The sequence below is a fragment of the Anabas testudineus genome, chromosome 5 (assembly GCF_900324465.2).
Source record: "Anabas testudineus chromosome 5, fAnaTes1.2, whole genome shotgun sequence".
NCBI lineage: Eukaryota > Metazoa > Chordata > Actinopteri > Anabantiformes > Anabantidae > Anabas > Anabas testudineus.
Genome location: NC_046614.1, coordinates 14,909,622 through 14,937,119, shown reverse-complemented (window position 1 = coordinate 14,937,119; position 27,498 = coordinate 14,909,622). Strand labels below are relative to the sequence as shown.

The following is a 27,498-nucleotide window of genomic DNA, read 5'->3' as shown; positions in this document are numbered from 1 at the left end:
GACTTAATAACCCTTTAATCCTTTTCCTGTGTTGTGTGTAGGTCGTTTGATTTAACCTGCACAGTCTGACACATGACGCAGTTGAATACAACTAAAAATCAATCTTTATCATATGTTGGGAAATCTTAATTACTATCTTTACAACAGATTAATTGATATGCCACATTAGATAGATTAAAGAAAAAATATATTGCATATCTCTTTATGGAGCAAAGTAAACTGAATAACACACATGCAAATATGACACAAACATGTCTTTCCCCTCTTGAGGGAAGGTTGTTAAAAAAAAGGTCATGACCACCTTGACAACAGCACATTAGAGGATTCATTTGAAACTTCATCCACTTCAGTCGTGCTGAAACAAAGCACTGTAATGCTCCGTGACTAGAAAGAATGAAGATTACAACTTCTGTTAACAAATGTGGTATCCCACCCTACAACTCAGGCAGAAGGTATGGCTAGTTGATGCAGCAAGGTTTACTGCAATAACATCTGAATATGCGATAATAACTGTGGTTTAGTTTATTGTATGTTCCTCTGTTTTGTTGCCAAGCCACAATCTAAGGTTAACCCTCAAATGCAAAGCTTTGTTACCGTGTGTCGCGGTCTCCTCAGACAGAAAGACTCCATATACTCCTCACAAAAATAAAAACACTAAATTCACCCACCGTTTAAAGCATGAAAAAAAAAAAGTGAACTACCTCTGAAGTATTAATTGTTCATGCCTAAAATTCCTTAAACTTAAGCACATAGTAAGAAATGCAATTGCTATTGCACACATGAAAAGGTGTTGGCTCACTTCAGCACTGTTCCTGCTGTTTGTCATTGACTGCAGTTCCTGAGGCTCCCCAGTGCTCTTGTTACTGCTCTCAGAGGAGCTAGTATGTCAGCACACTAAGCCCAAGCAATCCTAAACATTCAGTGAACTACCACCATAGGGAGGGAGAGGGCCGGTTCCTTCATATCAGTGAAGGTCAGAGGGAAGTTTTGTGTTCTCCTGCAGTGCACATTGGGGGGACATTAATGCTGCATCTGCTAAGAACTGAAATTGCTGCAATGAAGCAAGTTGAAAAGACCAACCTTTACTGGCATGGGACTTTATCCTGTTATATGGTCTCAACTTGTTTAATATCTCTAATATATATTAGTAATTTAATTCGCAATCCTACTTTAGTACTTCAACACAAATCATGGTATCTAGCTGCCATCTAGTGGTCATAAAATGTAATCACTACAGACTTCAACACGTTCATTTCAATTAAAACAAATCACTGAAAGCAGAGTCCATAATCATCATCATCAACATCATCTTTTTACTTAAAAATATGCATATACATTAGCAATTTCAAACTATGAAAATGAAAAGTAAAAAATATTTAGTTAGTTACAGTCAGTTTTAAAACAAAATGAATCTGTGGCCAGGATGACAGTATCATTGAAAAACAGCACATTTCACAATTCTACACTGAGGCCACACATAAAACATGGGCAAAAATGAACATGTATTAACACATTTTGTACAAAATCCATTGTTGAGGACGTCAAATAATTCTTGCTTTAGCTCCACAGTAGGCGTGTTATGAGTCTTTAGGCCGCATCGCCTGCCACTTTATCTCAATGTAGGAAACAGTGTCTTTACTGAGTTGTTATGCCCAAGAGAAGCAATGCTGAAAGGGCTTTCTCATGTCAAGAGAATTTGTTCAGATAAGATCACTCAAGTTCCTTGAACCGTGCAAACATAGCCTTGCGTACCGCTTGTTTGTAGGTGGAATGATCCCAAACGACAGGCTCCTTCTTTTTCCTCTGCTAGAGAGAAGAAAGGTTTAATAAACCAACAACAAAAATGAAGCTTCATGATATTATTCAGTTAAATAAAGCTTCACACCTACCGGGACAGGTTCAGCCCCTAAACCAGGTCTCTCACCAACTTTATTCATCTCCCTAAGCAAGCAAAGGAAATTGTTATGCAGAATCCTGAATGATAATTCTTTGCCTAACATTTGTTTTACTTCAATCCCACCTACCTAGAGCTTCCAGCCCAAGTATTATGGTGCTGCGGCTGTTGGTGTTTTCTTCTTTTCGGTTCTGGTGATCTGGAAGTCTCTTTTGCATTCAGCTGTGAAGAACACATTTCCCTTTAGGAATCCAATGACAACATGAAACTGTACTCTACTTTTCAACACCTCAATACTTTCCACTTACTTCTTTTTCTTGGTTCTCTAGTGCCTCCAACTCCTTCTTTGACCTCTTGATCTTGAGATGGATCTCCATATTTTGCTGTTGAAACAATACATTGAGCATTACAGTCTATATTTTTATGGTGTTATTAATGGTTTATTCAGGGGTTGGGTAGTACTTTGTGCAGGTCCGAAAGCTGCTGGTGGCGGATCAGAGCATCCTTGTTGGGGAACTGTCTCCTACACAGCAGGCAGGCCATCTTCTTCCAATCTGTCAGCTTGTCATCCTTCTCTTCAGACTGGCTGCCCTGGCTGTTTTTAGCTGTCTCCTCCTTATCCTCTTCCACCTCTTCATCGCTTCCGGCTGCATAGTCTGATGCCAGCAGACCCAAGGAGCCCATCGGACGCTAAGAAACAAACCACACAAGGTAAAAACTGCTTTAGCAAACTGCTATGTTTATGAATGATGTGTGATCTAGTTAGAGACACAGTTGGAATATGATGTATGCAGCCTAAAAGGGATTCATACCTTTGACTTCTCATCTTTCTTAGGGGGAGCAAGGGGCTTTTTGAAAAGATCGTCTCCACCTGAGATCTGAAGATACAGATAAGTAAAGTGAAAAATACTGAATAATTGATGTGGCACAAATTAATAATTGTTATATTTCAATGTCAATATAAAAATACTGTAAATGTGCTAAATAGACAGATTTAAGTCAGTCCCCAACCTTTCTCTCAAAAATAGCAAAACCAGCATCAGCTGATTTTGACTGCCTCTTATCATCGTCCATTCCAGTCCTAAGCACTGGCGACGGAGCACGGACACTTTCCTTTTGACGATTTTGGATCTTTGCCCAGCGCTCCATGTCTTTCATGATCTAAAAACAGCAATAAACAACATAAGTACGTGCCCTTTAAACATATGCATTCCATGTTTTGTGCACTTGCATTATAGCTGTGCTACCTTGACAGCAGCAAGGCTTCTTGGCTTCTCCTCTTTATTATCTTTCTCTTTGTCCTTTTTAGCAGAGTCGTCGTCGTCTTTCTTCTCGGTCATTGCCGTAGAAGTCAGGACAGAATCTGGACCAGAGCTGGCAGCAGATGTGTGAACTGGCATCAGACCGTCTGTCATCTGGGCAGCCGTTGATGGTTTCTTCATTTCCAAAGGAGCATCTGCTGCTGGGTTGGAGAGAATTGCCTGGTCTTCAGCAGTCATGGTCACAGGTTGAGTCTCTGAAGAGTTCCCTCCTGGAACTGGGATGTAGGTCTTTGACACAGCATCCCAGTACATGTATTCCTGAGTCTGGGCATTGTAGAAATACTAGACAAAAACAATTAAAAAGGAAATTAAAAAGTATAATCCAGCCAATTATATTAGCCAACCAAACACAGTAATTCAAGACACATTTATGATGAAGTAAGCTGATCTCTTAGAGCACATGTAGTTCGTCTTCTTACTAAATCATTCAATTCAGCTACTTGATCATAGTGATGTAACAGCAAAGTGATTAGGTTTTAGCTATAGAGTTAAACATTCATCCAGATGGTTGTTTGCTGAAAGAAAAGTAGCTTTGTTACTAAATTAAAGGCATGGTCCAGTTTCAAGGTATAAAGAGGTTTGAAAAATTCAAGTCATCCATGACTGTATGTAACCAACAGTCGGTTCTCTGCCGTTACTGCGACTGTCGAGTGTGTATGTAAACACATAACTTGACACACACACACACTTCCTCCTCCTCCTTTTCGTGTATGCCTGCACCAAGACTGAAATAACAGTCTTAATATTGGAGCTTTACTGCATGTACCCTACAATAATTAGCCGTTTTTGTCAATTGTGACATTTTTCTCTAAAACACCCCCCATAATGCTGTAAGATGTACAACATTACACTGTTTCTTAATAGTACACTGATAGTGATCCAGCTTTTTGCTGGCCTGTGTTCTCTTTAAATTCTTACCCTAGAATTTGGGTCGTAGTACAGTGTCGTTTCAGGATCGTAGTAAAAGCCTGACGTGGCATCGTACAAGTAGCTGGACATGTCTGGAGTCTCAGAGCCTGGAGGAATTTGGACAAACATAAATACTAAGAACACTGATGTTTTGAAGTAGATCATGAAAACAGAGGATGCTGATGATGGTTATCTAATACTTTTGTCAATCTAAATGTTTTCTCACCATAGATGTAGGTCTGTAACCCGTCTGTGGATGCAGTCATCCCAGAAGGTTCTGTGGGTACAGGAGGTCCACCAGTGTGGAATGAAGGATCCACAGGGGGAATCTCACAGTAACCAACTCCCTATGATGCGTTAAAGGAAATCCAGTTAGCTGCCTAGCTTAGAGAAAAAACATCTCTCTCTTTGATTTTTGATTTGCAACCTACTTGGCCAATGTTGGGGTCTGATGACAGAGATGGAGTACTACCAGTCATCAAATCACCTGGTGATAAACACATGAAGACTTAAGACCATTACATGCTGAAGTAAAAAAAAAAAAAAACTACACTGTGTATTTAAAGAAGTCTCACCTTGCATTACAGGTGGCTGCAAAGGTTCCAGGTACTGTGGCGTCTGTGGGTACTGCTGCTGCAACACCAGGGCAGAGATCACAGGTCACCTAACAGCTCTGACTATCCTTTATTTCAACAAATTTTAGAATCAGTTCAATTAAGAACACAACTTACCCCTGGTATGCTGGCATCAGGTGCATACCCAAGGATCGAAGTGTTCTGTTTATCAAAATCTCTTCTGAAACTGAAACGGACAGAAGATGATAAAGAACAATGTAACAATACATTTTATTAAATAGGCAACAAGTTAATCCTCTGTGACTTACTTTTGGTTCTTTAGGGGTTTTGCAACCTCAGCATAAACTCTGGACCCATCAATGTATAGGGGTTTAGGTTTATTGAGGAGCTCAACCAGACGTGTCACTTGCTAGAAGAGATGACACCATGCTAAGTAATGAAAGTACAAACTACTAGGCAAAGATTGTAACAACAAACTGTGCTAGAATAGATTGTTAGATACCTCATGGGAGTCCATGTCAACAAAGCAGAAGCACTTAACTCCTGGTGGCTTGGCCTTGACTAGGCGGACATTTCTCTCATCCAGATATGCAAAGGGATCCAAGGCTTTCAGGATAGCCTCCACTGTGGTAGTGGGCTTCACATTTTTTATTATCATGGCTGTACAGTGAGAAAGAAAAATCTGAATTTCAACAGTATACTACTAAACAAATGTCCTTGGATTGACAGCTTATGGCGACAACATAAGAAAGGAGAACACAAGTCAACATACTTTTACTGTCTTTAAAAACGGACTCGGGTTGTTGTAAACTGTGATGAGGGAGGTTGCGGTTGCCCCAAGACTCTGACTGCTGCTCCGTTTCTTGCTGTAGGAGCTGCTGGTCTACCTGCTGTTGCCAGGCCTCTGGAGTCAGGTCAGAGCTGCGCTGCCACTGGCTGTGGGACAAAGGACCCACAGGGCCTTTGGGTTTGGACCCATTCAGGTTTGTCTTGAACTGTTCTAAAGGTTCATCTGGTCTAGGCAACTGTGGCTCCTGAAGTTGAGGGTCTTTGTGATCCGAGTCCTAATTCACAGAGACAATAAGGATTAAACATTTATTGAATATGGTAGAGTAAAACATTTTGTGAAAAAACACTGTTCAGTGAAGTGACGCATGGAAAATCTCACATTTGGTGGATCCTTATTTACCTCAGCTAAAGCCAATATCTAGGAAAGGCTATTTTTTAGAAAAACCTTTATTTCTACTTTCCCCTTTTATTGTATATGTTATTATATTTTATCAAGAAGTATACCTGGTTTCTGCTTAGATCCCGCTTAGGTTCAAGTTAATGCAAAAATCTACAGTCCATTAGCATTAAAGGAGGTATAATCAGGAGGTTTTACTGTGAAAGACCAAGGGTGTGCATCTGTTTTATTTGGTCTATTTGTCTGAATATATAGTGAGAAATGAGAATTAGTGAATCAACTACAAATGTCAGGATTTTGCCGTTTTACTCATTTAATGCTATGACTACATTTACTATGAAAGCTACAGGTAATTTTGTTGCTCTAGTACCTCTATTATTGAAAAACTGGCCTTTTCAGAATTTATGTAAGACGTAAACAATATCAACAACAAAACATTTACTGTTAATGTTTATCTAAACATTTTCTCTCTCTACACACTCACATGAACGCCTCTTTCGCACTCGTCTGGCGTGATAAATTTCATAGTAGCTGTTCTAGTGCCAACCTTTAGGGATCCCTAAAAGAGGAAGAGAAAACATCAATTAGCATGTTGCTACACCAGTGACCTGTAGCTAAATATAAAATCAATGACACCCAACATGCACTGTGGCATGTTTAGCACTCCCCTTCACTGCTGAGGATAAAATGGACCAAAACCTAAGGTGTTGTGCAAAGCCTGGTTCAAGGACCATGCTTCACACAGGCCATATGCACTTACAGTATACTACGCTAAGTACTTTCAAGGGAATCTAGGGGTGCAGGTAAGGATTATTCTTATGTTTCAATTTGCCAACGTTCATTCCATAAAATGGCAGAAAAATCCACTAAAATGTTCTTAAATTCAAGATGACATCTTCAAAATGCTCGTTTTGTTGGACCAGAATGTAAAGTTGTCCAGAACAAAACAAAACACTAAGTCCTGATAAAAAATAAGAAGCAACTATAATGTGTGGTATTTATGATGAAATATTACAACTAGTCGATTAAATACGTACTCTTACTTATTCTTCATAAAGCTCTATTACATTACAAGGACATTGGAGTGTCCAAGAAGGTGTCAGACACGTTAAAAAAAAAAAAAAATGAAGTGCAAATGAGCAGGCAATGCGTGCAACCCCAAGAATTGTATTATAAATACCCCCCATTTCCAAAACTACACTCTGTGTAAAAATTTAAGCTGTGCAAGATGTTTCAAAGGGAAGCTCATCTTAATTGTCCATAATTCTGGAGTAGGTATTGTCACCTCATCAAGGAACTAACCAATCAACATTGTACCTGTACACATTGCCGAAACAATCCACTACCATAGTCTCTAAGTATTTAAAAAACATCTTACCTCTCATTACAGTTCCAAAGAGGGTATTAAAATCTAAATTTCTGACCACACATGGCTACATCTACCAGTTTTTAAATTGAACTCTCACAGACTGGAGAGCACAAAACCATCCAGTCTATCAATAGAAACAACAGAGACAAACTACAACATATTCAGCCACAATCCAACTGATTCCATCTAAAAGAGTCTGTAAGATATGAAAGTACTGCTTTACAAGACAGAGCTGGAGACGGCATTCAGTGTGTCAAGATAAGAATTCGATTCATAAATGGCTCAGAGCACTCCAAAGAAAGCAGAAATCCTGGTGGTCAAAATTCACTGACAAGGCTCAAGAGAAAACAATCAAGAAGGAACGTATCACAAGGAAAAGTCATGATGACGGCAAATGCCTTGAAGGAGTTTACAACAAAATGATAAGGAGCGTCTGCTGTGACGTTTTAAGTTCTGTGATGCTGTAATGCTTGTTGCAAAGTAAACCAAATTGTCAGAAAGGAAAATCGAAGTGTTGGATAAAATACCTTCTTTGACCTGATGAGAGCAGTGGATAAGAGATTACTGTGTTTACAACATCCACAAAAGGTCTGCGCCATTTTTGCAAATGATCCATTCAAGAAATGAGAAATTTCAGTGTCACAAAAATGCCAGCCACACAGGAAAAGTCAGGGGATCACCAAAGTTGGTCAGCTTCTTCTTCTAGGGACCATGAAATGTCTGTAAGTCTGTAATGTCTTTAATGGCAGCACAACCAGTAGTTGATGAGATATTTCTGTGGTCCAACCAACTGAGAGAGCGATCACCATTACCATTCAACCTGCTAATATTGCCAAAAACAACCAGAAGCAATGTAGACCCCAAATATGGTTGAGACAATTCTACAAAAGATATGATCATTTCCCTGCTTTACCCATTATGAGATTACCTCAAAAGAAATCACTGTTGCTTCTAATCTAAAAATGTGTTTCTCTCTGAAATAAACAATAAAAATATAAATAATAAATAAATCTCATTCATTACAACAGCGCTGTTCCGACAACACAGCAAGGATGCCAAAACAAAGCTCTGGCAGAAAACACACACACAAAAAACTGCATGGTGGTACGAGGAAGTTGCCATTATCTCAACTTGGGCAACGCAACCTTCTCTGGCACGGCGCATCAATTATGTGAACATTCCTAGTACATTTTAACAATCTGTTTCTGCCGATTACATCATGATAGTCGCGTTACTAAAAAATAACTGTCACCACAGGTCTCATGAATTGTCCGTGTTATACTCCACCGAGAAACATTTCGATGTCTGATATTCCTTCAAACTCTGAATCAAACTGGAGCCCTGGAACATATTTCATATGTTAGCAGTACCAGGAGACAACACCACGACCAACCAGCCCCTTGATTTGTTTTTATACGGGGCAATGCCCAAGCTGAAGGCTCACGAATGCACCGGTAAGAGAAGTATTCGCGAAGCAAAGAGGAAACCAAAGGTTATAGCACATAAGGATCTGAGAACTGATTTCTTCTTTGTCAGAACCATTTCTAGTTTAAGCAGTTCGGAGTTAAGTTTGAAAATTTAGAGCTAGTAAACTATGGGAGGGAAACCTATTGTGCTTCTCCCTGTGAAGATACAGAGTACAATAATTTTTCATAGAATCTTTTCAAGTGCTAAACCAGTAACCTTAAGCAGTACCATAGCTTTGTGGTTTACATATATATATATGTTCATATCAACTTAAGACCAACTGTCGGGGTATAAAACATTAGAATCTACAGTGTCAGAAAAAAGTATATGAATCTTTTGAAATGTCATGCTTCTCATATTTCTCATAAAATATGATCTGACCTTCATGTAAGTCAAGAGTATTAACAAATATAAAAAAAACAACACAATGTCCTATGTTTTAATAATGACCTAAAAAAAATCTGCCTTTTTAACAAAAATCTTTTTTGTGTTATTTTAGGCACATATTTGTTAATTCTCTTGACAAATTAATGCAGCAAACCATGAAATTCCAAAACATTCACATACTTTTTCTTGCCACTGTAAAACTCATCTCTTTAACCCAAGCATGTTCACTTAAAATAATAGCAACCCCCAAGTTCCCAGGTTCTCTCCCTCCCCATCTACTAAGTGCCCTCTCAACCCCTCGTAATCCTGATGGGAGAGACGGCCTTCGTAGAGTGACGAGGATGGGCCACCTTGTTGGACTCCATGAAGTGGACTGCATCCTCGAGGTTTAAAAACTCCACATAGGCCGTATCGTAGCTGTAACCTGGGGACAGCATTTGAAATACAGATGATTTTTGTTAGTCAATGCCAGTAATGACAGTCACCCACTAAAACATAAAAAGACAGCAGCTGGTGAATACATCGAGATCAGTGCGAGCGAATTTTTACACCTTGACTGGCACACATACCTTTTCAGGAAAATACATTTTGTTTATGCTTTCTTTATTCAGTCTTCAGATGACTGCCTTCATACCCAAATTTGTCATGAAAGGCTTTGATTAAGCCAAGCCTCAACAGATGGATATTCCGGACAAGAGGCATTGAATGAACGACTGTAAGGTGACTGTAAGGTGTGCACCACTGAGACAACAACAACAACAAAAAAAAGGAAATAGCATTCATATTTATGTAAAAAAAAAAAAAAAAAAAAATCTTTCTGTGATGTCTTAATATATTTCTGCAAAATATTGTTTGAAATCTAGTAATTGTCACATTAACGGCATGGCATCATGTATAAGCACATGTACAGTGATCCACTGAGAAAAGCTTTCACTCTAAAGCAGATGTTTAGATCAGCAGGATGAACAAAGCATTAACAAGGCGTGTACGTGTAGTTTCCAGTTTCAGGTTTGCTACATTTTCCACATAAATAAATCGAAGAACACATTGAGTGAGGAACCTGACACAGATCTGTTGTGACTGATGCTTAATATCCCTTTCCAAAGCTCCTAATGTCGAATACTTGCCGAGAAGGACCCCAACATCCTTCAACTTGAAAAGGATGGCATATCAGACACTCTACCCGAATCCACCCACCCAACCTCTCTTTCTGAGTAGTTCAGAAAAACCAGCAACAACAAAAGCAACCAAGAATGTAAGAAACAAAAAATGCGGAGGTTTCGAATGTCGTATAAAGCGAAATGTGAGGGACGTTGGCGATCGACTGCCCCAAACAGTTCCACAAAGAAACTTAAACCGTACCTGGCACAACACTTTTGATTTTCATCCCCTGCATTGGCACACCATCTACTGCAAAGGCACCAAGAATCTGCAAAAGAAAATGAAAAAAGTGAGTGAATTTGTCTGTGCCAACTATCCTACAGTCTGGTAAGAACTCAAAGACGCATCAAACACAGAGGTGCTTTTGTTTTGATTACCTGCTCCATTGTGGCAGTCTTTGGAATACCAATTATGGATATTGTATTGGAAACTTTCTCCTCCACTGCAGCATTCCGGTAATCTTGATCCTTTCATATAAATTGTGATTGAAAATGACAATGTGTTACAAAAATGCTAATATTATACTCAATACCAACATCCTCACCACCCTCCACCAAACAACAAAAACACATACCTGACAACCAGAATCTGTAAATTTTGAAGGTGTGATGGGTTTGGACTCTTTGATGAGTTCTTCCGGTGGCTGAAGTTCCTCTCGTTTGTAATCGAAAACCCTTCCGGACCCTGTTCTGTAATCAATGTCCCTGTAATCCTGGTCTCTCACCTGCACACTGCTGCTGCTGCTGCTGCTGCTTTGGAAATCATGCTCTATCCCCATCTTTCCCGCAGCAGGTCCTTGACTATGTGGCATATCTTTCAATTTAAAACATTCACTGGGCTCTGGAATCTCACGGGAGGGCTGATTTTTTTGCTGGTTGTAAGTGGGCCTTTCATCACAATGTGATTTGTTCTGACTATGGTTCTCTCCGAGCCAATGCTTATTCTCATTTTCTCTATCAAGAGGGCCATTAAGAGGACTCATTTGTGGGAGTGGATGGTTTTGTGGAGCTTTGCTGCCAATTGGTGGCACATCAGCAGCAGGAAAGTGGTCAGCATGAGGAAAACCAACATCCTTCCCTGAGAATTTAACAGACGGTCTATCCCTTTCTTGAAATGGTGGTGGCTCTCTAACATTTACATCCCTGCCAAAACCCACAGGGAAGCTAGGTTGGGGTACACCTCCCATACTTTTTCCCACATTTAAGAAAGGGTTTTGATCCTTCTGACGGTTTTTCCATTCTTCCGCAAGAGTCATTTCTTCACCACTGCGATAATCCATAAGGGGACTGTCTCTTGATTCTGGATACTCACTCTCTCTGAGGTTATCTTTTGCACCTATAAACTTTGATCTCTGGGGAGCAGCAACAGCTGGAGGCATGTCAGCTCTCGCCCTATCCACTGAAGGGACATCATTGTTTCCAAATCTTAAGGGAGATCGATCCCTACCTCTAAATTCAACTGATGGTCCAGGACGATTTCTGAAATCCATATCAGAATCAAATCCACCTCTTGGATTGAAAGGTGGCCCTCCTCTTCTATCAGTGTCCATCATCCTCCTCTCGCGGGGAGGCAGGTCCATATCAAAGCGAAAAGTGTCGCCTATGTCCACTGGAGGTCTGTCACCCATCTCCCTGAATCCGTCATTTCGCTCTATTCGGCCCATGGGAAACGCTCTTCTTCCATCAATATTGGGAGTGTTGAACGGTGGCATGTTGTAATGAATGGACTCCCTCCCTCCCATGTCAAACCTGTTTGGTTCCTGTGGAGGCATACCCCTTCCTCCCATGTCTAAGGTCCTGCCTGGTCCCGGAAAACCAGAAGAATTAATCAGTTTGTCTCTAATGGTACTCTCAAAGTGCCTTCTAAGACTGAAGTCTGATTCCTCTCCAGGTCTGAAGAAATCTCGGTTTGGCTCTCTACCCCGCATATCACGTGGATCCATATCGCGCCCTCTCATGGGAGGTCCATCCATTCTCCTAATGTCCATAGGTGGTAGATCTAGAGGTCTTGGGCCCATATGACCCATGTTCATCCCCTGTCTACCTCTATGATCAGGCATGGGACGGTCCCTGCCCCCAAACATTTCTCCACGATCACCACTAGAATATAAATATATATGACATTATATTAGGCTAAATAACTTATTTAACATAACACAAAAGAGAAGGGGAGCTATAAAATATAGAAATGTGAGTTTTTATATGCATATTAAACTGAAGTTTGTCTGAAAACTAAAGAGGCTGTTTGTCTATGTCAGGAGTAGTTAACCCTGGTCCTTGAGACTCACTGTCCTGCTTGTTTTCCAACCATCCCTTTTCCACCCACTCCTGATTACCTGAATCAGGTTTGTTCAGCCAATCAGAGGGTGTCAGTACAGGATGGCTGCAAAACAAACAGGACTGTGGCTCCTCAGGACCCAGGTTAACTACCCCTGATCTATTTCATAGGCTTGTTTACCGAAAGGGTGGTCCTCCCCGTGGTCCTTGCCCTGGCCCTGGTCCACCCCACATCTCTGTAGAGTCAATATATTATCTGGAAGCAAAGCCAAACATTTGCATCATATTATGATGATGGGTGAAATTTCACCCTAACAATGACTCATCATATTAAAAATAGACTGTAGCTGCGTAAACCTAAAAATTGATTAATTAGAAATCAGAGCCACACTAAACGTGGTTTATGGTTTATCCCCATAGTGTGAATGGTATCTGTGTCCTGGCTTAAAAAATGGCTGCATACGGCCAATCCTGGGACAAGCAACACTGGGTGGTGTGATTGCTCCAGGAGAAGCTCGCTAATCGCCAGGCCTAATTATTCTACGCCACAACACAAACAAACAGCGTATCTGTTGTAAATGGCTGCACTCCAGCGAACAAAAGATTTTACGGAAACGGCCGAATTATAATGGAAACGTTTCAATTAAATTAGCACGCTTAAAACCATTTTAACTAACGACACCATTCAAAAGGTGACGCTATCAGACATAACGTAACTTGGCTAACATTGATTGATGTTGCGTTAGCTTGATCCTGGTCAGCATCCACTAAAGTGCAAAATACTCCCTAAACTATATATTGCATTGTTATCGCGTAGATATTGTTTTCGATTTCGGACTCACCTTGTTGTATCGTCCAGCTCAATATGAGTATTTTAAAGGCCGTGGTTTAGCAGATCGTCGGTGGCTTCAGCGCACTGATCAAAAATGGAGGCGGACGTTCTTCTTCTTCTACGGCTGCGAAGCTGACTAAGCTTCTTCTTCGCTGTTAGCCGGACACACAACGGTGGGGCGCATTGCTGCCATCTAGCGAATTGTACACATATCATTTATATATATTCAGGTTAGATATTTAAGCTAAAATTAAATTTATACCCTTTATAAAAACTGAAGTTCCGTGCACGTCTGTTGTTTGCATCACAACCGCGGTATTTTAAACATATCTAAAATGTCCGTTTATTCATTACATTACATTACAATCTAAATAAAGATATGTGCTACTCTTGTTGTCAATATAATTAATGTTTTGAATTTAGCCCACAAATAAATGACAACCAAATAGGTGTGATATGTTGCTATTTTTTTCTGAGGCAAAACTAACAACAGTATTTTGATTCACTATTAATGCAAAAAGTTACTGTTAATTGAGTGTTCATGATCTGCCAACTTCATTTTAAGTCTCATAATACCAGTTATTTCTTGTCAGATCAGTTTTACAGTAACATAAGCTCAGATACAACCATTAAACAACATGTTTTGCAAACCTGTTTTATTTATACGAGAAAATAATTCATTAATTATCTACAGTGGCAAGAATGTCATGGCTTTCTGCATTATTTGTCATAAAATGTGTTCTGATTTTCATCTAAGTCAAATGTATTCACAAATATAATAAAATATTTGACATAAAAAATGTTCTTTTATGTATTTAGACCAGAGAACAACCATAAAAATCTCATAGTGGTTTTGAAGATTGAATTGAAGATTGGCACTGCATTGAGTAGTATTAAAAAACAGGGCTTAGGTGGGAATAACCCTGTAAACTATTAAACACAATTTATTTGAGGACTGCTTGAAAAAAAAGTTCCGGTTTCAGCATTATTAGCATTTCTCATTTTATTCAATCACAAGCATTGTAGCAACCTCTTAGCTCAGCTAAATGTTGCTAACTACACATGTAAATAAAAAAATACACATGTATACAAGGCAAATGTACAAATCCGTACAGTATATGGACTCAACTATAAACTTAGAATTTACTAATTACAAGTGACAACACGACAACAGCTAAAACATCACGCCAGAATGTCCGAATGATCTTAATCTAGTTTTCATTATGAAGAGGACAGAACACAAGTATCAATACAGCAGTGTAAGACTAAACAGAAGAGAAAGAAAAACAGCTAAAACATTTCAAAGAAATCAATAAGCAACTGAACAAATCAAGTTGTTTCTTTTGAAACATTTCAGTACATTACTGCAACAAATATTAAGGCACTTCAACTTAAAATACAGTATGCTTTCTTGCTGTCTTAAAATTCTAAGTTGTCTAACGCTGTGCTGCTCTAACAAGTGCAGACTGAAGATATCTAATCAAGGTGTTGATCATCTGATTGTAAAAATATTTTAGACATAGTTCTCAAAGTGACACAAGTAAAAAAAATGTCAGCATATCTAATATGAATATATAATATAATATATATTGTAAAATGTTATATTTCTAGCTTTATTTTTAAATATTAATGAACTTATGATTAATTTGTGGCAAGTTTGTAACTTCCCGTCTGTATTTCCATTTTAATTATATTTTTTAGAATTAAAGAGTTTACTCAAATATGCATCTTTGAATTGTTCTCATAAATTTTAGTTTCTGTAACTAAACATTATTTTAATACATTTACTAAATCGTTCAACTCATAATTTTAAGTCACAAGACATGAACTCAGGATTGTAAGTTCTAAAGCTGCAAACTACTGTAGCAATTTGTTGAAACAGACAAACACATCTACAGTATTTACAATGCGCTGATGAGAAGAGATGAGTTGGTTTCACTAAATTACACTGAGTTTTTACATTTCTTAAGGAAAAGGAAACAACAGAAGAGCTACTTTGCAACTACTTTTAAAGGGACTTGTACACAAAGTAACAAGGGAGAACACTACTTAACAGACCAATCAGTACACAAAGCTAAAAAGATGAAATGCATGTTGTGAAATAATTCTGCAAACTGGTGGATAGTTGAACAGCATAGACATGGTATCATCATGACAGATTTATTGGCTATACTGCACATGTGCTTGTTGGTTGGCAAAGGTCCTCTTCTTGTGTTTAACTGATGCCTAATCTCCCTGTCTTTGTGGCAACATCTGGGGAATATCACCGTTGCACGGTGCCTGAGGCTGCTCTTCCTGCCGCTCCGCACTCGGCAGGGGCCGTGCAGAGATGGTGGCAGTCTGTGTGTCGGGGGCCTTTTCAGTAAGAGCAGCTTTTATGCTGGCAGCAACAGTATCGCCGCCACCAGCTGGAGGAACAGAAGCACTGCTGGGTGCGTTTGGGTCAGCCGCGGCCCCTACAGCAGCACTGGCGGCCCCAGAATCTCCCTGCTCCGAAGCTCGAAGCCTCTTCATGAGTGTGGTCACTCTTACAGCTTTCTGTTAGTAAGACATAGACAGAGGTTAAAAGAAAATACTAATTTTATGAACAGAGTATGGGCAGTACTTAAGGACAATGTACTAAATTGATAAAAGGAGTGATACCTTCCACTTAGCTTTGGCAAAATTTTTTTCTATTTGTGCACAAACACCATCCTTGATGTTCTTGTCTGAGGCAGCATTTCCAGAAATCCTTAAAAACGAAGAAACGTTTAGTACCTATATACGGTTATAGAGTTAATGATTTAAGTTTGGTTGGTGGGACCTTTTAGATTCATTTAACTTTACCATTCATGGGCAATAGCTTCCTGTGCAGTCAATCGCTGATCTTGATCCACTTCCATCAAAGATGCCACTAAGTTTTTGGCTGGAAAACACAGTAAAATTTAAGTTTTTATCATTCATAATACAATTACTGTGACATATAGTGCATTTTATTCGATTGACTGATTATTTCTTACCAGAATCTGAAATGTCATCCCAATATGGGGAATCAAATTCATAGTCCCCTGACAAAATCTTCAGGAAAAGGTTCTTATCACGATTATCAGAGTCATCTTCATCAGCATCGTCGTAGAAAGGAGGGTTCCCAGACAAACTATTTAAGTGGTAAAATACAAACTTAATAGGAGATTATTTTTCTGTTAACATCCTAGAAATATACTTAGTAATAAAAAATAACTTACAGTATATACATGATGACACCGATGGCCCAGCAGTCCACAGGTCTTCCATATCTGAGCCTCCCAACCACTTCAGGAGCTTAAAGCAAAAACAGGCTTTAAACATACTGATGATGTGTTGTAACATTTGGATAATCTGGAATTAATAATCTGGACATATCCAGGTGCCATGCTAGTTACCGAGGTATTCTGGAGTCCCACATGGATCCTTAATGAGTCCATTTTCCAGTTTCGCCAACTGGAAGTCGCTGATAACAATTTTGGAGTGCTTCAGGCGATTAAAGTACACCAGGTTCTCCAGCTGAACAAGTACATAAATAAATACTTATCAAAGAAGAAAGCAAATTAAGTGATGTACAGTATGATATATATGTAAAGGGTGGTTATTACTCTGTGGAAACATTCTGCTGTTTTTCACTAGGTGTCAGCAGAATACTGTACCTTCAGATTTCTGTGGACAATTTTCAGAGAGTGCAGGTAAGCCACGGCTTCCAACACCTGCCTCATAACATTACTTGTGTCCCTCTCCGAGTAGTAGCCTTGATCTAAGATCCAGTCAAAGACTTCTCTACCTGTAGCGCTAAAAAATACAGAAATGTACATTTTCAAGTTGAGGAACCACATTGCAACATATTCTGTGGCAGAATGTCTCTCGAATGCCTCTGATTGTACTCACAGCTCCAGAAAAATGAAGTACTCTTTCTTAGTTTCAAACGTGTCAACCAGCTGCAGGATGTTATGATGTTTCACCCTTTAAAAGCCACGATAAAGGGGTTGAAGAGAGTAAAAGGAGGGAAAGAATGGATGGATATTAGTGGAGCAGTAAATAGATCTAATAAGTGGTATAATATACCAGACATTCAGGAAAGTTATGAAAAGAGTGATAACTAATAACGTCACCACTTCATTGTATTGTTGTAACTACTACTGGTAAAATGTACTACAAGGGAAAACTTTGGTTTTTGCACCGCACTTTGCTGTGACTTTCGCTCGACCTTACAAAAGAATTTTGCTGATCGTTTGTGATTATTCTTTGTCTCAGTGCCGGGACTGAGCCTTCAGACATGTAAGCTCCGTAATGAGGCACTTAAAACATCACTTACATCTTTAGGATCATTATCTCGTTCTTGGCAGCTTTCCTCACTTTCCTTCCATCCTTTTTGTGAAACTTTTTACAGGTGTACATTTTCAAGGTGTTCCTATCCTTCGCCCGGAATATCTCACAAAACTCCTCTCTGTGAAAAAACACAGAAAAAGGATCGTGTCATACTTGTGTATTTCTCTTTAAAGTATTTATGGCCTTTGTGTAAAATATTGCAACATAGTACTCACGATTTAACAACTTGTCCGAGGTCATACTTATCGGTCACCTCCGAGGGACTGTTGTAATCCTTCTTCTCCCCGAGTGTCAGACAACCAAATGGCATGGCAGCTCGTGCCCTGGCCAGGGAAGATCCTGCCACAACACAACCTGTTAAAGAAATGCATGAAGTTAGATTTGTCTGAATAATAGACGGCACATCTCCACAGTAAAAAGGGCATAAGAATATAAATTAGTACCTAAATCACAAACACATACATTAAGCTTCAGTAGTGAATAAAACAAATCAATGTTGCTGTAGCTGTAGTAATACACAGTTTCAATTGGAAAAATGGAATTGTTGATCAGCAATGGCACTAAATGAATGCAGTAATTCAACGCAGATATGAGTAGGGAGCAGTCTGAACACATGATTATTCCTTTTTTTTGAAACCTTTTTGGTTTTACGTGTAGGAAAAAGTAATGTAACTGAGTTTGTTGGAGCAAATTATTTTAAATTAGAACAAAAGCAAGCATCTTCTTCACTGAACTCAGATTCAGTCAGACTGTCAGGCGTTTCTTTCCATGCTGCAGTGAGTCAGCTCTGTACTACTGCAGCACAGCAGTAATTCATCTGTCTGCTTTCTAAAGAATATTCGGATAGACTTGACCCTATGCTGTAGCTAAAATGTTTTTTCTTTTTTTTCATATTTTGAAACATTCTTGAAAGTTGATCTCATCAGCTCTGGAGAAACACGGGCTGCGTGTCTTAATATCTGCTGGCAGGTCGGTGAAGGATAGTTGGGGTGTTATAGGAAAGTTATAACACCCCATTGTTATTATATGCACGCTATTTTCATGATTTAAATGCACCTAGATTCATTTTGCGGTATAGAAAGAAACTGATATTTATAAAATGCAAATGTAAGAATGGAATGTGCATAATAAGTGTATTATGAATAATGCAGTATTCATGCAGTACGATCAAGCAGTTAACACATATGAAACAAATGCAATTCTGATTCAAGCGCCTTAACTGTAGGGGTGAACGATATAGATACAATCCTATATCACATGAAATCTTACATATAGTAAAGCTCAGATATTGTTTAGTAATGTCTACTAAGGTACCACAACTGACAATTACATAACTACATAGGTATTGTAACTGCAGAACAAATCAATGCACAAAACACTACATTTCTAACAGCAGACAAACAGCCCAGTAAATGAAATGCACCCACATAATGTCCTTTAACACATTTCTATGCCAATTTCACAGCCTGGCTACATAACCCTGCTGCTTTTTTTTCACCATGAAAACTGGAACTCATGAACACAGGGCGCTCAGACTATAGGACGTTTTGCTATTGCATGCTTTTTTTTTTAACATCTTGGTATTGGATTTTTTTTAGGATTAAATATGTATTTGGTTAGTAACTTTCTATCTCACGTTTCAGCAAAGCAGCTAGTAGAAAAAAGAGTTAGTACAAATTATTCACTATATATATATCTATCTATCTTAAATGACAGTGATTCGCTGCAGCTGCACAACAGAGTACTATATATGCCCACCACTAACAGCTAAATATTACTGGTGGCACAGAACACTTGGAAAACAGACTCCGATTTTTTGGCAGGGCTTACAGTAAAAATGGCAGCCAGCAAAGAAGAGTGGGAGTAGAAATTTTTTGATTGAGGTTCTGTCTGGATCCTCAGTCAAGACCCTATCAGAGACAAATATTTTTTTTCCCAGCTACGTTATCCAGTAATAGTTGTTGTGCAACAAGGATTTTCATAAACACAAAAATTAAATGATAAGAATGCACATGCTAAGAGGTGAATGTGCTCTGTTACTATTTTTTACTTCTTAGCAGATTGCAACATAAGAGAGCAGCCTTTCGTTAAAGAAAGCAGGCTGTGTATAAAGTGTGGTGCTGACCACAGGGGGACTCATTAATCTATGTCCCGGTCTCCGCAGATCTGTGAAGCTGATGTAACACATGTTACATTAGGAAAATTGCTTATTTATTATAACTACAGAGAATCTGTTTCCACTGATGTTCCATATTTTAGCATCTTTCCTTATATTGATGTAATAGCTTTTATCTATCTGAGAAGAAATAATCCATCTCCATGTTTTTGATCCTTTTGAATACAGTCCTATAGAGTACATTAACTAGGTATTGAAGTGATCCAGTATTACCAGTCTCCTCTTTAATTCATTCTGTCTTTCTAACAGTAGTTCTTACATGGTCATTTTTTTTAACATGGGACAGGTCAGCAGGTCATCCTGATGGCATTGCAGACTAGTGGTCTATTCTATGTGTTATTTTTTGTATTTGTATTTTGTATTTTCTAAGAAACATATGAACTTGCTAGTTTAAGTAATGATACTTCTACTGCATCATCAGATCACACCACAGCCTCCAACTCCTCATAGAAGCAATCATTTGTTATTAGGCTGATTCAAGGGCAGATTTGACATTTACAATAAATAAATATATACATTTTCAGCATCACTGGAAGAGAAAAATTGGGCACATCATTTTTCTATTTCTAAAATAATGACTTGCAGTGCTGCATGGTTTAAGGAAAATGACAAGGAAGAAAATAAGTGGTACAACACTGTTCACCTTTCAGAAGTACAGTGCTTATTTTAAGAAGTAGACCTCAAGTTAATATTGTTCAGGTTGCTGCAAAGCAACAAACTTAAAATGACTAGCGCTAGTCATATGGAAAGTTCCTGGCAGGTAGTATTTACAGGATTACACACAAAGAAGTTGGCTCTGACAATAACAAACAGATGCTGCATAAAATATTGAAATATGAAAACTGCTCAATACAACAGAATATTGTTTTTATTCAGTCAAAATCTTTAACACCTTTAAACCGTATGTTTATCATCCTGTAGACGAATTTTTCCTTAAAATTTGAATTTAAATATAAGCTGATTAAAATGACACTGACTGCATGTCATTACCAGCACCAGTTAGCAGTTGTTGAGTCTCTATTGTGCAGTAATCCCCATGCCATCCTTTAATCTTGTTAAAGAGCATTTAGAGGACTACCTTAAATATGCAACCAGTATATCTATTGTTTAAGTCCACCCTGTACAATGATCTTATTCAGGGCTGTCTTTTCTTTGAAGGAGTATGCACAAGAAAAGAAACAGTTTCCCCGTTTGAGTGAAAGGAGACAGACAAAAACAAGTCCAGTGCTTACTGCAGCAGTCGAGCCCAAGCAATTACAATACTGTGTTTCAGTTCACCACTGATAAAAATGCAGCACAATGGCATAGCACCTTATTGTCCTAGAGGGATGAGCTGTGGGTTCACCTTTAGTCGGAAGTATGATGAGCATTTGGGTGTGTTACTCCAGCTAAATCACATCCTCAGCATGAATCAAGCAAGAACAATACCCCAGACTCACAATTAGTGATTTTTTTCTGGCTCTCACCTAGATTCACACAACTCCATATATGCCTCAAATCTGTGCCATGATGCTCATTCAGACCATTGCAAGCCCACAGATAATATACACAGCACCAACACAGACACGTATCATATTAGGATTTGGTCGTGTCTGAACGGTTCCATGATATTTTTGCTAAACAAATATAATCAACAGGCATTTCGGCAATATCTTCCATTCATACTTTGCAAAAGTAAATGTCAACTCTCAAGCAATATCATGTAAAATGGGCCTTGTAGTAAACTTGGGGTGGCCTCTGCTCCTTGACATAAACATACCCCCAACAGCCACCTCACAAAGACAACACCAGTAGACTTAAGGCAGTCATTAGACCTCACAATTAGTCCCTGAACCTGATCTCAGAAGCTTGACTCCCTGTACCATAATACATCAAACGCTAAACAGTAAAAGTATGATGAGTCAGACAGAATTTGCGCGCCTCCTCTGGAAGCTATCTTGGAGATAAAGGGATGTTCCTTCTTCCAGCAGAAGAAGAAAAAGACAGAAGGCACTTGACTATTGCTGAATCAGAGGTCTTTTATCTTTGCCTTTTTAAAGATCTGAATCAAGTGTTCTTCATTAATGGGAGTGTAAATGCTGTTTCAAAACCTGACTGTTGCAAAGCTCAGCACTGGGAAATCTGTGGACACCCGAGGGGGACAATGACAAAGACAGAGCTGTATCCAATTAATTTCCCACTTTTATACAATAGGTAAAGTTAAAACCTCTTTGATTTGGTTTGTTTCGTTTTCAAGCAACGACAGCCACAAAACACAATCTAGAGTCATATTGAAATGAGCGGATGCACGACACAATTTTACTAATTTTAAAATAATGCCATGGTTTAGGGATAATTATTAAATGAAGTAAATAGGTCTTTAAGTCCTTTGAAGAGGCAAAAGGCATTTGCACCACAGTAGGGGTACTGTGCACCCTACCACAGGTATCAGGGTTCAAATCAGTTTTTTCAGGCAATTCAAGATGCAGCGGTTAATAAACCACAAACACTATGAGCGTGTTATGTTCCCAGGCAAACAGTGGTTCTGCCAGAAGGGCAGGGCAGGCCCAATATTTATCCCAAATAAAAATATGATGATTTAAAAATGGTTTAGAGCCATAACCATAACTAAAATGTTGTTAAACACGGTATAACAGAGGTCTAACAAATGTGCTTACTGTGATTTGAGACTATAAAAATTAAACTTGGCTTGATTGTTGTGAAGATAAAGTCCTAGAAATGAAGGCTAAAACAGTCAGCTCGTCGTCCTTGTTCTGATTATGGCCTCTATCCTACATTTATTCATACATTTGTCCTGAAACGTGAATGTAAAATAAAAGGGAGAATATCTCAGGTAACATCTCTGACACCTACCACAGGCCTAATTTTGAATATTAACAGCAAACGATGGATGATGCATTCAGCTTTGACACATGCTGACAAATGAGGCTGTTAGATGTAGAGGTCTGTGTTTTTCAACTTGGCAGTTTCCACCTGTTGCATAATTACAGTGATCGATGAAACATACTCAAGGTAAAAATCTCAGACAGTCCTACTCCAACTTGTCAAATTTTCCAATGTGACGCACTAACTGGTCTTAGAGATATACAAAATTTCAAATCCATACTTAAATAGTGTGAGCCGGCTGACAAAAGTCTATTATCTTCTTTGAATTTGTATTTTATATAATCATGATCATGAAAGTGAAATTACATGCCTATTAGCAGATGTTGTCAGTGCTGAATGTGTGCGTGCATGTGTGTAGGCTAAACCGCAGTCTTCTGATTGCAGCTTAGGTGCACTGGGAACCACAGTGCGTCTCAATTCCAGTTTTCTGTTATCACTGGATGTAGCCTAAAGGGTAGAGTTTGTGTGTGTGTAGAACTAAGGTGTGTGTACTGCATTTTTTAAACACAACTACACGTATGTGGCCTGTTTTAAACCTTTGTGGTTTTTGTTGCTATTTTGGAAGCTCAGGTTTGTCGGTCAGAGTCATGTGAGCGCGTGGCAGTCGGCCACAGAGCCGGGATTTTGGCCACAGCTGAGCCTCTTCAAAAGGACAGGCTCGGTGACAGGGGGCAGATGGTGGTAATGGTGTTTGAGCCAAAATTAATGCCTCATTTAAGATCTAAATGTCTCTCTTGGTAGCTGTTTGCACAAAGACCACATTTACACTTTTAGGTTTCAAGGACATTCTTTCAGAAATGAACAGAGCAGAATAAACATGTTTGTTTTTCTCCAGCTACTCATCCATGGAGGTGAAGGAAATTTTGATGAGTATGAATCAGCCCTATTTGTTTGTGCTTGGCTATGTTATGCATTGAATCTACCATTCATCCCTTCTTCAAGCATCACTGGCTCATCTGACCAGTTTCTTCTGATGTTGTTTTGTTGCCATGGTTACCAAGTGCTACAGTATGCACCAAGGTACTGTCTGTACAGAATATCTCTCTGCGTACTCATCGGCATTACTGCCCAAGACCACGGACACTTCCCGGGACCGATAATTTCGATTTTCATTAGAATTATTTTACGTTAATACAAAACAGTGTGAGCCCCAGTTACCTGACAGCTACTCTAACTTGGTGAAACACACGATGACACAGGTACATCATCATGTGATGTGAAGCAGTTACATAAATAACTAACTAACTTTAAACAATGCTAAAACCAACCTTTTAAATATTCTGCCCAGTGATCAATCTTCCACTATTAACAGGGAGGAGAGAAAGCACCTGATGCTAGTGTGTGTGTGTGTCAGTCTTTCTGAAAAGCACTGACACTAAATCAGCTATATGTCTGACTTTCTATCTATACCTGGTTTTATATTCAGGCTATTTACTTTCTAAACCACACATTTGTTTCATTTCTAAATGTCAGCTATTCACAAAGTCTCTTTCCTATTATATAATCTTTTCTTAGTTCAACATCCATTTTCACTGAACCATCATACAATCTGTTGTTGTCTGCCGTGGACCAGGCTCTGCAGCACGGCTCCTCAAACTTTTTGGGCACATTTGACATGCAGCACGGTATGTCTAGGCGTGATGTCTTTAATGTGATTGAAATGCTGTTCCCTGAGGATATATATATATATATACATATATATATATATATATATATATATATATATATATATATATTTTTTTTTTTTTTTTTTCAGGAGAGAATAAAACATATTAGTTTGATGTTCAAAGAGTGAATTGAATAAACTGAAAATTCCTCACCACTCCTTTTCTCTCTGCGTTTTTAAAAGCAGGATTTCCTCATTCAATGCAAATTGACGCTCACTTACCTTCAAGTTAACTGTTCAATGAGCCAGTCCTCTGTCTGATATTTTGGGTATTTTCCTTGCGCGGCTTCACTTTTCTTTAGGATGATTCCACAGATTTTTCCAGCCAGTGCGCTATCAGAGAGATTTAAGATCCTCGATCATTTCCAACAAGTCAGCTTGTTCACGGGAGTCGTACGTGAACGTGTGATGGTAACAGCGCGCGATGATGCAGGAAGGAGGGGAAGTGTGCGTGTGTGTGTGTGTGTGTGTGTGTACCACTACGGTGTGCGTGTGCGTGTGTGTGTGCGTGCATCAGTGCAGCAAATGCTTTGATGACAGTGAGATCATTTTTAGGATCTTGAACAGTGAAGCAACCTGGTAATGTTTGCGCTGCTCGGCTGGAGACCGCACAACAGTTGTGGGGAAAAATGTTTTCACCCAAAGTCTCTCTGGAAGTTGGTGCCACTTCATTAAGACCATGTCCCCAGAAAAAGAGCAGCCTCTCCTTGCTCTCCAAAAAAACTCCCAATCTCTGATTTTCCACTATACAGAGAGAAGACATCAGTGTGGCCACAGGTTTGTTTGCTTCAACATCCGCAGTAGTGGTGAACTTTCAATAATCAACCCTGTCCTTCCTTTTTTTTATTTTACACATTTTTCAAAATGTTTGTTGAATCAATTTGAGCCAGAGAGGCAGAGGTAGGATGACACACAGCCGAACGTCAAGTTTGTGTTTTCATGACAGACTCAGAACGTCTTTATTCTAACAAATAATAAAAATAAAAAAAACACAAAAATGTGGAGATGGGATAATTTATTGATCACAGGAACAATTAGAGTGCAGAATGCATTGGACAAACACAGCCTGGAGGAAGGACACTCAACCAACAACACAGCTGGTGGTCCGCATAAAAAACAGAAAGTTCCAAAGTCACAACTTACCAGCAACGTTATTAAGCAAGCAGCTCGAAGGGAGAATACGCTGCTGATTCCTCTGCACAGCACTATAAAGTCCAGCTCTACTTTCAACTGCTGCAGGTCTCTTCAAAGTGTGCAACGCCAACCCATGGACAGGCAAAAAAAAAAAAAAATCCCACAGTGTTCGAGTGAGACAAAACTTGAGTGAACCAAAAGATCTCAGAACCACTCATCTGCCTCACTGGGGTCAGTGCCAACACCAGTGCTATCTTTAGAGACAGGGGATATCTTCTAGATGGGTCTGAATGGATCCTAAAGTGCATTAAAATTAGACTGTTACCACAAACTCTTTGGGGAAAATCAATACCAGCAGTTTAGTGATTTCAGTAATGGGCACAATGGCTGAAGAGTTGACAGTAAGGTAGAAGTAACATTAACACTGTGGGTGTCAATGCACCCCTGGAGCAAGCACCACCCTCCACCTCTGCACAGATTCCTTCTGTGTGTTGTTGTGTGAGACCACGATGGCACCATGTGTGATGTTTCATGGGACTAAACTTTGTTGAAATGTCATCATTGGGAGAACTTTGAAATTAGTGTATGTGCAGGTATGTAACGGATCTGCAGGCATTTGAGCTGGTAGGCAGACTCTCTAGCATTGGCTTATGTAACAGGAGTGTCTCTTTCCTAAAATGAGTAATGCCGCTAAAAGGCCACTGGGAAAACAGGAAAGAGAGCGGTGGAGCATCTTTAACCTGTTCCCCACCTACCCACAAAACCACCTACTCACTCCTTTCTAACTCCCAGTATCGCCTGGCTCTCCAGAGCTCCCTCTCAGCAATGCAAGTCGTGCTATATCATCAACCTGAATCCTGGAATCCCTTACATCACTGTCATTATTTAAGAGTGGGAGGTTTATAATCCTCCTCAAATCCTCCACTACACGAGGGAGTCACTCACCTCTGTGCCGCCTGTCTAAGTTTAAATTCAGAAGAGTCTTCTAGACACTGACAGAAGTTACAGAACCTGGATTTTAATGGGGTTAGACAAAATGTTTAAAGCCAGAAGTACACTTGGAAAATATAAACATAACCTCAATGATACAGGAGCATCAGAAGAACAAAAGCAGTTATTCACCAAAGGCAGCGAAGAGGTGTAGAGAGTTTGTATTAAAAATAGAGCTCGGGTGCACCCTAGATATATTCTGCAGATAAAAGGTAAGATATCCTAACTTTATGTGACATCCAGAGTGTCAGCTTTAAGACAGGATTTAGACAGAACACCTCCCAGTGTTAGTGTGACCTGGAGTATCAGTGCACATGTACAATTATGGATTTGTTACAACTGTATATCGATATGTTTATGTGTCTAATATCTGTGTGTCTATGCGCTTGACACAAAAGCTGAATTGTCATTGACATCCACCATTGTGGTGTGCTGTCGTCATAGCAACAGCCTCCGAAGGGATATACTGTAGATGTTGTCGTGTTTGGTGCCATTTTAAAGAAGAAACTAGAAGAAAAGTCAACGAATCCCACTTCAAGGTCATCAGCTTTAAATTTTAAGGTGCATGTAATTCATGTGAAGTTGTCAACCGCATTGTGCTATTGTGAGAACGAGGTTCACCATATAGTGCTTATAATAACAGACTTTATAAGTAAAATCCCTGGGGAAATTTGGACATCACTACATTTAAGTGGGTGCTGTCCTATATAAGCCATACAATGCATAGAATCACATGTCAGCAGTTAATTGCAAGTGGCCATTACATGATTCAGTCAAGGTAAAACATCATGGTGAATTAAAAGCGAATCCTCCATTGCCTTCAACTAAAACTGTGCCTCCAATTCCTCATGCAGTGTAATCCTCTAATGTGATTTATATCAGTTTGCTACAAGAAGGTTATTTAACTCTGTCATACAGTAGAAGCATACG

General features: G+C 39.2%; 2 protein-coding genes across 4 annotated transcripts; both read right to left on the bottom strand.

Annotated features, from left to right (window-relative positions):
* Nucleotides 1–1,290: 1,290 nt before the first annotated feature.
* LOC113153752 (RNA-binding protein 6) lies at nt 1,291–13,496 on the bottom strand. Of its 3 annotated transcripts, none has more exons than XM_026347521.1 (23): nt 13,389–13,496; nt 12,728–12,802; nt 10,845–12,369; nt 10,648–10,737; nt 10,472–10,538; nt 9,460–9,533; nt 6,371–6,445; nt 5,473–5,764; nt 5,203–5,360; nt 5,009–5,109; nt 4,857–4,926; nt 4,701–4,758; nt 4,557–4,612; nt 4,352–4,472; nt 4,135–4,232; nt 3,142–3,498; nt 2,906–3,055; nt 2,707–2,772; nt 2,357–2,584; nt 2,203–2,277; nt 2,025–2,116; nt 1,890–1,941; nt 1,291–1,806 (listed from the first exon to the last, which is right to left on the bottom strand). In XM_026347521.1, the coding sequence occupies exons 2-23, from the start codon at nt 12,778–12,780 to the stop codon at nt 1,711–1,713; spliced, it is 3,954 nt and encodes a 1,317-aa protein (XP_026203306.1). In that variant the 5' UTR covers nt 12,781–12,802; nt 13,389–13,496; the 3' UTR covers nt 1,291–1,710. The 3 variants fall into 3 exon arrangements, with proteins under 3 accessions (XP_026203306.1, XP_026203308.1, XP_026203309.1); XM_026347523.1 differs by having other exon boundaries at nt 1,291–1,803; XM_026347524.1 differs by having other exon boundaries at nt 4,701–4,755.
* Nucleotides 13,497–14,363: 867 nt separating this feature from the next.
* On the bottom strand, nt 14,364–24,835 carry LOC113154580 (caM kinase-like vesicle-associated protein). The gene is made up of 11 exons (XM_026348861.1): nt 24,667–24,835; nt 17,932–18,070; nt 17,703–17,834; nt 17,276–17,350; nt 17,041–17,179; nt 16,780–16,900; nt 16,603–16,678; nt 16,378–16,514; nt 16,205–16,283; nt 16,022–16,109; nt 14,364–15,916 (listed from the first exon to the last, which is right to left on the bottom strand). Exons 2-11 carry the CDS (start codon nt 18,024–18,026, stop codon nt 15,605–15,607), a joined length of 1,254 nt encoding a protein of 417 aa, XP_026204646.1. The 5' UTR covers nt 18,027–18,070; nt 24,667–24,835; the 3' UTR covers nt 14,364–15,604.
* Nucleotides 24,836–27,498: the final 2,663 nt, after the last annotated feature.